Source organism: Vipera berus (assembly GCF_964194415.1).
Source record: "Vipera berus genome assembly, chromosome: 2".
Taxonomy (NCBI): domain Eukaryota; kingdom Metazoa; phylum Chordata; class Lepidosauria; order Squamata; family Viperidae; genus Vipera; species Vipera berus.
In genome coordinates, this window is record NC_138203.1 from 127,801,945 (window position 1) to 127,814,601 (window position 12,657).

Sequence of the window (12,657 nt, forward strand, 5' to 3'; positions counted from 1 at the left end):
GGACTGGCCATACATGGGATTTGGTGTACCTGTTGGATCAGTAAATAGGTGATTTGTATTTATATAAATACTCATAGGAAAATAGAGTGCATGCAAGAATACAAAATCTGATTCTTCAAAATTAGATCTCATTTTCTGCAGTAGAAGGCTCTAAGTTGCTGCTCATTTTATTTAGGTGAATTGATAGTTACCAACTACCTCCCATCCCTTCCAAAACAACAGTTCTTGGACAAACGACAAACACCAAAGTGTCATTTGCTTTCTAGGCAGGTGCCGTTACTCTGCATAAACATGTCTCACTGCAGGAGAGAAATCAGAAATGTATTTCTGGAATGCTCAGTTGCAAATCCTGCTTGAATGCTTAGCTAGTCTTTGTAGAAAATAGTTCATTTGATCTTGGTTTTCAGTATAGATCCATAAATTTGTTCAGTGTACATCTGTAGGTAACATCTGCTCGATTGTCTTGCAAGTAACACAATAATGCTTGAGCAGTGCCATTAAAAGAGGTACTGGACCCTCTTTCAGACAGTTCCTCCTGACGGCTGCCATGAAAGAAGGTTTTTGTTGTTATAAATAGATAAGATTAGAGCAGCTTCTCCAGCTGTATGCAGACAACATTAAGTCATACAGGCTGTGAATTCTGAAAGTTGTATTCCCAATACTTCTGAAGGACAGAAGGAAATTGCCCAGTTTCCAGTAAGTGTAACCCATAGTATATCAAAGAATAGCAGCATGTGCAAACAGTTGTAGAGTTGAGCTGAGCATTGATTCTGTTCCTTAACTGTGATGCATCCAAAGTAAGCATAGGCATTTCTGTTCAGACTCTCTTGAGTTTCCACATATATTCTTTTTTCGTTTCAGCCAACCACCATTGTCCTGATATAACAGTAGTAAAGAGAGATTTCACCTTTCCTCATTGGGATCTGGCTGTTATTAGAAATGCTGTTAGTGACCACTGGGGAAACAGAATGTATCAGAATATAACAACTGAAACGGCTTACATATTCGACTTGGATTTGGAAGATCTAGATTCAAATCCCAGTGCAGCCTCAAGACTCATTGAGTACCCTTTGGCTGCTTGCAGACTCAACAGCCTAACCAAATCTGCAAACTTAGCATGGAGATAAAATTATAAAACGCTCTTAAGCACTTTGAACAGAATACAAATATGGAACACATTTACACGTGTTTTACAAGTAATGTAATGGCCATATGGAAATATAAGCAATTTTTAAATAACCAAAGGAACACACTGTATGGCAGATACAGAGGCCAGGAAACCCAAAGAATGAATAATTGCTGCTTTGCAATTATGGTTTTTGGAAAGATGTCTGTTGAACTGCAAAGCAAATTGCTTTTATTTATATGGGAGGCAAGACGCCAGTAGACACAAGTGTGTTGATCAGGGAGTGAGGCAAGGGAATGATCAAAGAAAACGTTCTCATGAAATCAAAGCAAATTACATTGCTATAAAGGTAAGTTGAGAACAGTTTAAAACATAACTGCAAGAACTTAGATTTAATATTTATAAAACCTAATTAGCTGTAACATAAAACAACAGGTAGATTCCCTCCCCCTCAATTTATCATTATGTAAGTAAGATTTTCCAGGTTTTAAATTGCAGCAACAGCCAACGTAATTATAGAAGACTCCCTGTTCAGTCCCCCAAACAGGTAAAAATGAAGCACTGAAGGTGGGGGTGGGGGCAGTAAAATCTATGTTCACTCTGACGTTGTTTAACAGTGATTGTATTTGGGAAGAGAGAATGCCCAACAGTGTTCCTCTTGATTATAACTTCTCACTACAATTAGTGAATGGGGGCTCACTTATTTTGGCTGTCTTCCATTGCACAGTAAATGGTACTGCTATTTGCTACAAGTAGATAATTCCTGCTTATAGAAAAATACTGGAAAGTAATTAGACACACATGGGTAACTTTTACACATGGTGCTTTTCAGCTTTTTTTATTTAAAAAAAATACAGTTGTCCTGCAAAAACCAAGCCAGATAGGATAAGATGAAATAGGAGAAGATTGAATTGCAGTACAGAGGGTTTGTTTTTAGCAAAACAACAACAGTATAAGAAGAAGTGGGTTTGGATAGGGTTATTTTAGGAATAAATGACTTGCAGGCAGTTTAGGATAGTATAGGTACCGTATAGCAGCAGAAAGAGAATGGTTTAGAAGGGAGGTTGGCATCCACAGTGAAACTTACCCAGATTCAGCCAATTCAAGTATAAGATAGTGGTTCCCCTTCCCCCCAACCTTTTGAATTCCCATACACAAAAAAACAAGTATTCTAGAAAATAAGCAACATTAGGTCTGTGTTTTATGTTACAGAGCTTCCTTTATGGAAATACTGGTTTTGTGTAAAAGATAATACAGTTTTGTGGATCTTTCCTTCCTAAAAAAGGAAAAGAGAACCCTGTGGTTAGACGTAGGATTAACAGTAACATCTAAGTAATCCTAGCTAACTGTGTAATTAGAAATACCCTCTTTCCATAGCAGACCTCTGATTCTCAACTCTTTTTACTCCCTGTTCTCCATAGGCTACATCCAGAAGATTAAATCTGGGGAGGAAGATTTTGAATCCTTAGCATCACAGTTCAGTGACTGCAGCTCAGCCAAGGCAGGGGGAGACCTGGGTACTTTTGGAAGAGGTGAGTAGGTCAATGTTATGGGGCTGCAGTCCTGCTTTCTGAGCAGGTTGGGGATATCCATTAAGATTGTAAAAAGGAAGGACATTGAATTTTCCTCTCCTTGTGGAGAAATTCCTTTTTTGTGAAGCATATACAAAAGAGGGACAAAATGAGTAAATGGGTGTTTTTGAATACAGAACCGCCCTCAAGACAATCAGTGATGGTGTTCAGAATCTATAGCAATGGCCACATTAATCAGGGCAATTCTTGAAATGAAAACCAAGTGTTGAAAATTGTCTGGGCTGCTGTTGGCTGTTCTCTGTTATGCTTGCAAGGAAGCTTAATTTTGGGATCATTCTTTTGAAGAAGTTCTGGATATTATGAAAATACTGTAGCTCTGTGTTCAGCTTGCACAGATTATGCACCTAAGAATAACATACCTTTCACTAATGAGATCACGCGATAACGTAAGATATGCCCTTGTTACAGTTTATATTGTTGAAGAAACCAACTTTTTACTATTTTTCTTGCACAAAATGTGAGTACACATGAAAGTACATACAGCAACACACACACAGAGTGGACAGAGGGTATCAGAATGTCCATAAGCCTGGGATGGGCAACTTTTGAGTCAAAAGCCACAATTCAGCATCTCAACCTTCAGGGGGCCTTCCAGTATGGAACCTCTATCACTAAAAGAATTATGGCTGAGCTGTTTGGTCTAATTATTTCTTTGGGAGGAAGGGATTTTCTAGATAGGAATAAGAGACCTAAGAGGTAAACTGAGAGTCAGTTAAGGTTAGACACTGGGAGACTGAGTTCTAGTCTCCCCTTAGGCACATAGCCAACTGGGTGGCTTTGGGCTCACTCTCAGCCGGAGGAACCAGGCAATGTCAAACCACTTTTTGAAAAACCTTGCCAAGAAAACTGCAGTGATTGGTCAAGTCAGTTTCTGAGAATCATACATAATTGAATAGAAGAAGAAGAAGAAAGAGGTGAGCTATTGCCATTTTTAAATTCCATCTAGTAGGCTGAAATGTGGCTGTTGTGCTGCTTAAAGTTGTTGAAAAGAATTCCAGATCCTAAGAGGAGACAGATGTGTTGTTGAGAGGTCTTATGCTGATGATAACAGCATTGCCCAGTTTTGGCCAAAGTAACAATGTCACAATTAAGCCCAACTATCATCTAGCTCCCTTTGGAAATACTGCTTTTTATGATAACTGTCACAAGATAGAGTGCCCCTTATCTGGTGACATCTACTTATGGGTGACTTATTGCAAGTGCTGCCAACTCTGTAACTTGAATATTCATATTCTGTGAATATGTTTTGATACTTGTCTGCACTGCTCAAGGACTATTGGATGTTACTGAATATGTTATGTGCCTTGTTAAAATTGAAAGAAAAGGATCTTTGAGGAATGGAGTCTATCATGCATCTTGGATTCTGCTTTGGGTCAAAATAATTGCAGCATTTAATAAAACGTATTCTAAGCCATAATAGGTGAAGATGCTGCATTGTTTGCATGTATGTTTGCATTGCTTGCATGCATCATTGCATATGATAAACCAGGGTTCTTCAAACTTGGCCCTTTTATGACTTGTGGACTTCAACTCTGGCACGCTGGCTGAGGAATTCTGGGAGTTGAAGTCCACAAGTCATAAAAGGGTCAAGTTTGAAGACCCCTTGTGATAAACCTTTCTGCCTGCTCTCTCAGCCCAGCTGAATCATTATCTCCCTCCAGTTCCTACTATATATTTATATTAATGGATACTTTCCTGTTAAGCAATTTACCATGTGAAGGCTGTTTCCTTCACATTAGATTAATTTTCCTAGCCTTGGGCATAGCATAATGCACCTTGAAACACTATGGATAATCTGTCTTTGCCCTCAGGTATGCTACCTAGAAAATTGCATCCATTTCTGGGCCATTGTCTTAAAAATCCTGAAATCAGATATCCTTTAGGCTTGAAAAAAAAGCATATAGAAAAATAGTAAAAGATTTCATCTATCAATCAGTCTCCTAATCATGGGATATATCTGTTTGTTTTAAATATATACGGTGCCAATAGAAAAGGCCTAGCAATGTTTCTGTTGCTTTGTCTCTCCTGGCTTTCATGAGATAGTATTTCTTTTTGTTTGAAAATTAAAAGATGCTGAAGCTCAGTGACACCGAAAAAGAGTTGCTGCTAGCCAGTATTGGGAAGGGCCTTTCCGTGCCTGTGATCTGGAAAGTTCTAGAATAGAGATATATATGAAGCAGATTCATATATTGATATGTTGACGTTTTTACCAAGATGACTGGAATTCTGCTACTGAATTGCTGCTAATTCATTGTACTAACAGATACTAGTTTTGTGTCATCTATTCGGGAGATAGGGCGGCATACTAGTCTCATTATAAATAAATAAATATTCTGCCTGTTTTCTTCATTTGAGAAGGAATAAAACTGTATCTCATGTGCTGAAGTTCTCCCATTTTACCAAACTTGATCTGTCTGTAAACTTCCGAATTTCACTAGCTGCTGCTTGTATGATTGTTTTAAAAGCTAGAAATCTCCTTTTCTTTGAAAATGGAAATTTCAAGAAGCTGAGTATAGAACATGATGCTACCAGTTTGTAAACAAGGTAGTATAGGATGATACATGCCCTACAAATACCTTCCAGTAGAAATAAATCAGAGAACTCTGAATGAGTGGGCTGCAGTGGCAAGTGCAGAATCAAGGAGCTGTTGAAAGGAAATAATTCATTCTTTGATAGGGCATCTTTATCATTAGACTCATTAAGTTTGTATCTTGAATATTTGCTACAAAAATAATTTTTTTAGAAGAGCTTGAGAATCAAACCATATAGGTTTTCATGTAGAACAAGGGGAAGCAGTTGATTGAGCTGGGACTCTGAATTGTGAGAAATTGCGTTGGGCTTGCTCACAAAATATCTGGTATGAGGCATTGTTCCCCTTAATGGTTAATAATTCTTTTGTGCAACTTCTTGAACCTGAATTCAAATATATATGCTGTTAGGAGAGTATACGCTAATGAGCACAATGCAGATAATGCATAAACTTTAAAATTTGTAATGAAAATAATTAACTATGTGTTAATTATAGATGAAGCTACAATAAAGTATACTAGTTGTATTGTAATCTGCTAATTTAGTTGGCCTGAGTTCCTGACTCTAGTGGATCAGAAATTGCAGAGAGAAAAATATGTGCCTTATAGTTTCTCTCTGCAGTTGGCATCTCTCCATGCAGAGTAAGCTCTGTCCAGATCTGCTACCAACTTAACCCAATCATCATGTCGAAATGAGCCACTTGAAAATAATGACATAATTTACTGTTAGAGTTTAATTTAATTAATTACGATTAAGTCATAGTCTGCACCAGATGCTAGAAATATCCTCCAACCAATATCCATCAAATTGTCAGAGCCTGAAATTGTTTTTTCTCATGTATAAAGGTCAACATATCTGTATACCTTGGCCAATACAAATCTGAAATCGTTATACTGATTGACCTTAACAGTATTCCCAGAAAGAAAAAGCTTTCTATTTTGAATATAGGCATTTATGTATTTCATGTGCTTTTATGCTGTTTATATCATCTGACTCTGTGTCAGCTGTCCCACCTTGGTTAATTAAGAAAGAAAGAGTCTCGAACTCATGGTTAGTGAAAGTACAGTTAAAGCCAAGTGGTTATAGTGTAGTAAACCTGGATCTGGATTTTCACACCCAAAGCATCTGGTTAACTTTTCTCCTGTCTTCCCCTCCCCTCATGGCTATCAGTTAGTGTCCAATAGTATTCAGATAAATTGTTTTGGTAGTCCCTGGCTGCGTGAGCTGGATGTTGCTGCTTTCCATTGGGTGACCTTGGTTTACAGCAACATAACAATACATAACATTAGAGAAATCAGCAGTTATCTTTGTGTGTGTCATATTACAGTAAAAAAAACACAACATAGCATCTTATATTTTTAAAACAAGCAGATATGTCCCAACTCAGGAGACTGACTTGATAGACGAAACTTTAAGCAATCCCCCAAAAGGTATCCATTTTTTCCCATATAAATTCTGTAAAAGTGTTAGCATCTCAATACATGTATAGCAGGGGTGTCAAACTCAATTTCATTGCGGGCCGCATCAGCATTGCGGTTGCCCTCAGGGGGCCGGGTGGGTGTGGCCAGGGTGGGTGTGGCCTACTGGGTGGGCGTGGCTAGAGAGCATACGGCCTACTGGGTGGGCATGGCCAGCTCTACATCGTTCACATCAAGGGTGCCTATGGGGGCCTGGGCAGGAGTGGGACAGATCTGAGGGTCTCTGGCAGAAGGAGGGTCTCTGGGCCAAGGCAGTGGGGGCCGTTCCCTCCCTGTTTCCAGGATGGCTTCGCGGGCCACATGAAACCACTTCGTGGGCCGGATCCGGGCCCCGGGCCTTGTGTTTGACATGTCTGATGTATAGCATTCAGTAACCCTCATCACATGTGAATATTCCACACAGTTCAACGTGTTATGAGATTTAGATATGATAGAGGTTATGGTGGCTTGCAGAGGACCTGAAGAAGGCCTTATTGGTATTACGAGCAATTTTGTGGCAGGGTTTGTTTTTTGTCTTAATGAGCTTCTATTAATATATTTGTATATATTCCAAGGATGATGAGAAGCATTTGGAAAATATGTGGTCTTTAAGTGGCCCCAAAAGAGAGGTTCCAAATAGGATCCATCAGTAGTGGCAGAATAAATTTAAAGAAAAATATTTAATAATATTCTCATAAGATTCTTTTTTTAAAAGAAATTTTAAAGAAACAAATATGTAAAATCATATCACTATATGGAACATTAATTTGCAAGACAAGTGAAATAATTGGCATAGCTACTGTTTATCATCTGAGACCTTCGTTCCTTCTTACAATAATATGCCTTGTCACTCATAGTTAGTGTTGATGCGTCACTGGAAGGGGGAAAAAAAAATAAAGTTGCTAACTTTGGTCAAAAACTTTCTTTTCCTGGGAATAAGTTCTTGGTTTGCATGAAGACACTGTTTTTAAAATTGCCCTTTATCTTCAAAAGTTCTGCCTTATTGTTCAGAGGCAGCAATTCCTTCCTGAGTCGAATATTTCTCGGAAGAAAGGATGATTGCTAATATTGGCATTTTGGATTGCAAAGTAATAATAATAATAATAATAATAATAATAATAATAATAATGATGATGATGATGATGATGATGATGATGATGATGATGGGACCTTGGAGGTCATCTAGTCCAACCCCCTGCTCAGGCAGGAAACCTTATACCATTTCAGGCAAATGGCTGTCCAGTCTCTTCTTAAAAACCTCCAGTGTTGGAGCATTCACCACCTCTGGAGGCAGGTTGTTCCACTGGTAAATTGTTCTAACTGTCAGGAAGTTTCTCCTTAGTTCTAGGTTGCTTCTCTCCTTGACTAGTTTCCATCCATTGCTTCTTGTCCTGCTTTCAGGTGCTTTGGAGAATAGCTTGACTCCCTCTTCTTTGGGGCAGCCCCTGAGATATTGGAACACTGCTATCATGTCCCCCCCCTCACCCTTCTCTTCATTAAACTACACATACCCAATTCCAGCAACCGTTCCCTATATGTTTTAGCCTCCAGCCCCCTAATCATCTTTGTTGCTCTTCTCTGTACTCTTTCTAGAGTCTCGACATCTTTTTTACATCCTGGTGACCAAAACTGGATGCAGTATTCCAGGTGTGGCCTTACCAAAGCATTGTAAAGTGGTATTAGTACTTCACTTGATCTTGATTCTATCCCTCTGTTAATGCAGCCTAGCACTCTGTTGGCTTTTTGGGCAGCTGCAGCACACTGCTGTCTCATATTTAAGTGATTGTCTACTAAGACTCCGAGATCCCTCTCACAGTTACTACTATTGAGCAAGGTACCACCTATACTATACTTATGCATTTGATTTTTCCTGCCTAAATGTAGAACCTTACTTTTTTCACCATTGAATTTCATTTTGTTAGATAATGCCCAGTGTTCGAGTCTGTCCAGATCCTTCTGTATCTTAAGCCTATCTTCTGGAGTATTGGCTATTCCTGCCAGCTTGGTGTCATCTGCAAATTTGATGAGTTCCCCCTCTATCCCCTCATCCAAATCGTTAATGAAGATATTGAAGAGCACTGGGCCCAGAACAGAGCCCTGGGGCACCCCACTACACATTTCCTTCCATGTAGATGCGGTTCCATTGAGGACCACACGCTGAGTACGGCCTGTCAGCCAGCTACGAATCCATCTGGTGGTAATGCTATCTAACCCACATTTTTCTATCTTATCAAGTAGTAGGTTGTGATCTACTTTATCAAATGCCTTACTGAAGTCCAAGTAAATTATATCTACAGCATTCCTCTGGTCCACTAGTTTTGTCACTTGGTCAAAGAATGTAATAAGATTTGTCTGGCATGATCTGTTTTTGACAAACCCATGTTGACTTTTAGTGATGACTTTGTTTGCATCAAGGTGTTCGCTGATTTGTTGTTTGATTATCTTTTCCAGAATCTTCCCAGGTATTGAGGTCAGGCTGATAGGTCTGTAATTTCCTGGATCTATTTTTTTCCCTTTTTTGAAGATGGGAACTACATCAGCTCTCTTCCAGTCCTCTGGTAGTTCCCCAGTGCTCCAGGATCTTTGAAAAATATAGTTCAGTGGTTCTGAGATCACGTCTGCCAGTTCCTTGAGAACCTTGGGGTGCAATCCATCTGGGCCTGGTGATTTGAACTCATCTAGGCTGGACAGGTGCTCACTTACCATTTTCTTGCCTATCTTAACTTGCGTTTCTATTCTGTTTTTTATGGCACTGGTTTGGGTAGGTTGGACTGTTTTTTCCCTTTGTGTAAAGACAGATGCAAAAAACGAATTAAATAGTTCTGCTTTCTCCCTATTGCTTGTCACCTTCTTGCCACTTTCCCCCACTAATGGACCAATCATTTCCTTAACTTTTTTCTTGTTTTTTATATGTTGAAAGAAGCATTTTTTGTTATTTTTGACTTTGGTCGCAAGCCTTAGTTCATTTTGAGCCTTAGCTTTCCTCACTTCATCTTTGCAGGCACGGGCTATTTGCTGATATTCTGACTTAGTTATGTGCCCCTCTTTCCATTTTTTATACTTGTCTTTTTTGTCTTTCAATTTATCAGAGAGTTCTTTATGCAGCCATGCTGGTTTCTTTTGAGAGCTGTTATTTTTCTTCTTTGTTGGTATTGTACTAGACTGGGCCTTTATTATCTCACTTTTCAAAATTTCCCAAGCTTCTTGAGTTGTTTTTCCCTTTAGGATTCTCATCCATGGAATTCTTCCCATGGTCTCTCTAAGTTTATTGAAATTAGCTCTTTTAAAGTCCAAGACTCTGGTTTGGCTGTGTTCTATTGCTTGTGCCTCTAGAATGTTGAATTCCAATATTGCATGATCACTTCCCCCCAAGGTTCCTGTGGCTTTGACACTTTCTATCATTTCATCTCTGTTAGTGAGAATTAAATCCAATATGGCTAATCCCCTAGTTCCCTTCTCTACTTTTTGGGAGAGAAAGTTGTCTGCTAGGTTTGACAGGAATCTGATCTTCCACTTGGTGCAGAGTTTGTCTCCCAGTTGATATCAGGGTAATTAAAGTCCCCCATTACTACTGTGATGTGCTTCTTACATACCTTAGCTGACTAGCAAAAAGTTCATCTATTTCCTCTGCTTGGTTGGGCGGCCTATAGTATACACCTATGGCAATGTCATTTTTTCCCCTTTTATATTGACCCAAATGCTTTCAAGTTTACAGTTTTCGTCATTGTTGTGCTCTATTTCTGTAGAGATAAAGTTATTTCTTATATATAGAGCAACTCCTCCTCTTTTGTTTAGTCTGTTTCTTTTAAATAGTTTAAATTCCTCTAGCTGTGTGTTCCATTTGTAGGTTTCGTCCCACCATGTTTCCGTAATGGCAACAATATCATATCTGCCCTCATTTACCTGAATTTCTAGTTCACCCTGCTTACTGTTCATACTCTGTGCATTAGTGTATAGACATTTGAGTCCTTTATGACTGACCCTGTGTTTACTTGCTGCATAACTTGTGTGGTGCCTGGCTTCCCCTATTTTCTTAGATTGCTGGGGACAGTGATGTTCTGTATCAATTAACTCACTATCCCCATTATTTAGTTTAAATGTTCCTCCAAAAAAGCTGTGATTTTATTGCCAAGTGACTCAGTCCCTTTCTTGGATGGATGCAGACCATCTCTTTTATACATTTTTTCATTGGACCAGCTACAGACATCATGACTAATATAACCAAAGCCTTCTCCTTTACACCACTCCTTTAGCCACATATTAAATTCTGCTATACGCTGGTCTTTTCCATTTTGTTCCTTATACACTGGTAAAACCTCTGAAAAAGTAAGCCTACAGCCTATTCTGCTAAGTTCCTGCTCCAATCTCTGGAAATCATTCTGCACAGAGAGTACATCTTTTTGGGACAGATCATTAGTGCCAAGATGTACAATAGCCTCCACATCACAGTCCTTGCTGGCATTCTTGATTATTTTAGAAATACGCTTCTTGTCCCTACTGGCAGTAGCACCTGGAAGACACCTGACCTCTTTCAAAACCTCTGTGTCCTTTCCTAAATTTACATCCCTTATAATTGAATCACCAACCAGAAGGTGGCTTCTCTTTTTGGATGCCTTTCTGTTCTTGCATGAAAAAGCTATTCATCATAGGCTGCCAGTGACTGGTAGGTGGGTCTCATTTGGAAACTGTCACTTCAGCAGTGGTCTTGGGTGACTTACTGAAGGAGAGAGTTTCGATGAGACAGGTCCAACGATGCAGTAGCAGTGCTGCTGGAATTTGGTCGCAGTGCTGCTGGAACTTTGTTGTCCACTAGATGGGACTAGGAGCACAAGCAGGTCTCCTGTGATACCACTTTCTATCTTCTTGTACTCATTTGATGGGATTACTAACCACAGTTTGCTACAATTATGAATCCTGGATATGTTTAGAAATGGAAAAAAAAAACCACATAAGCATTCTCATTTAGTCTTTTAAAAAAATCAAGAGCAATTGACTTTTCCTGTTTTATTAAATTGTGGCTGAGGACTCTGAGAGGGGTTTTTTTTCCAATTCAGAAATTAAGAACTTTTGGGTTGAGAAGAAATCCAAATCAACATTTATTTGAAGGTTATAAATTATCATGTGCTCCACAGCTGCACGGAGAAATTCAATTATTTAAGGCAAAGGAGCATATCTTATTATAGTTGTTAATCAGTATCCACATTTCTTCTGGAAATATGTGCATTTTAAAAAAATGGAATACTTAATTGCAAATAATTATAAACTCAGTTATGAAATGAGAAACAATTTTAAGTAATTTACTTGAATGACTTAATTACGCTTTTTTTGTTGTGGTGGTGTTTCAATTTAATGCATCCTGTATTTTTAAACCAGTCTTGCTATTTTTTTTCTTTATAAAAAAGAAATCTTATAGCAGTGAATTACATTGTTGTGGTCAGACCATTCATACTGTTGTTGTGCAAGAATGATCAAAACTAGGATTGCAATGGTAGAATGTAGAGAAAACTCATAACGTGTCGCGACGTATCTCAACTTCTTTTCCCCAATGCCGGCAATGGGGTGGGCGCAGTTTCACCACGACGCATCCAGCTCGCGGGCCGGCAGTTTGACACCCCTGATGTAGAGCATTGAACTGACACGCATTTGCACCCATATGCACAAGCTTTGGTGTCTTTGTTAAAAAAGATATCCCATTTTTGGATCTTGTTCATTTTCAAGCTGAGTTCAAAAGAGAAATATTTTACTTAATATCTAAAGGAACACCTGCTGCCGGCATCAACTTCCCATCGTCCTGTGCGCTCCCACAGGGAGGGCCTTCTTAGGGTACCGCCGGTTAAGGAATGCCGGCGGGTTATTCCCAGGGGAAGGGCCTTCTCTGTGGGCGCGCCGGCCCTTTGGAACCAGCTTCCCACGGAGCTTAGGACCGCCCCCGACCTTCGCTCATTTCGTAGGG

At 39.2% G+C, this 12,657-nt stretch overlaps 1 protein-coding gene across 4 annotated transcripts in view; it reads left to right on the forward strand.

The window, feature by feature from the left end:
* Window positions 1-12,657, forward strand: part of PIN1 (peptidylprolyl cis/trans isomerase, NIMA-interacting 1) — a 51,179-nt gene that overhangs the window by 26,638 nt on the left and 11,884 nt on the right. For all 4 annotated transcript variants that reach the window (XR_014025225.1, XR_014025226.1, XR_014025227.1 and 1 more), the window contains exon 3: window positions 2,548-2,658. Coding sequence is in view for 1 of the 4 variants with exons in the window: in XM_081318494.1 (XP_081174620.1) it covers window positions 2,548-2,658 (111 nt within the window). In the remaining 3 variants the exon portion in view is untranslated. The remainder of the gene's footprint in view (window positions 1-2,547; window positions 2,659-12,657) is intronic.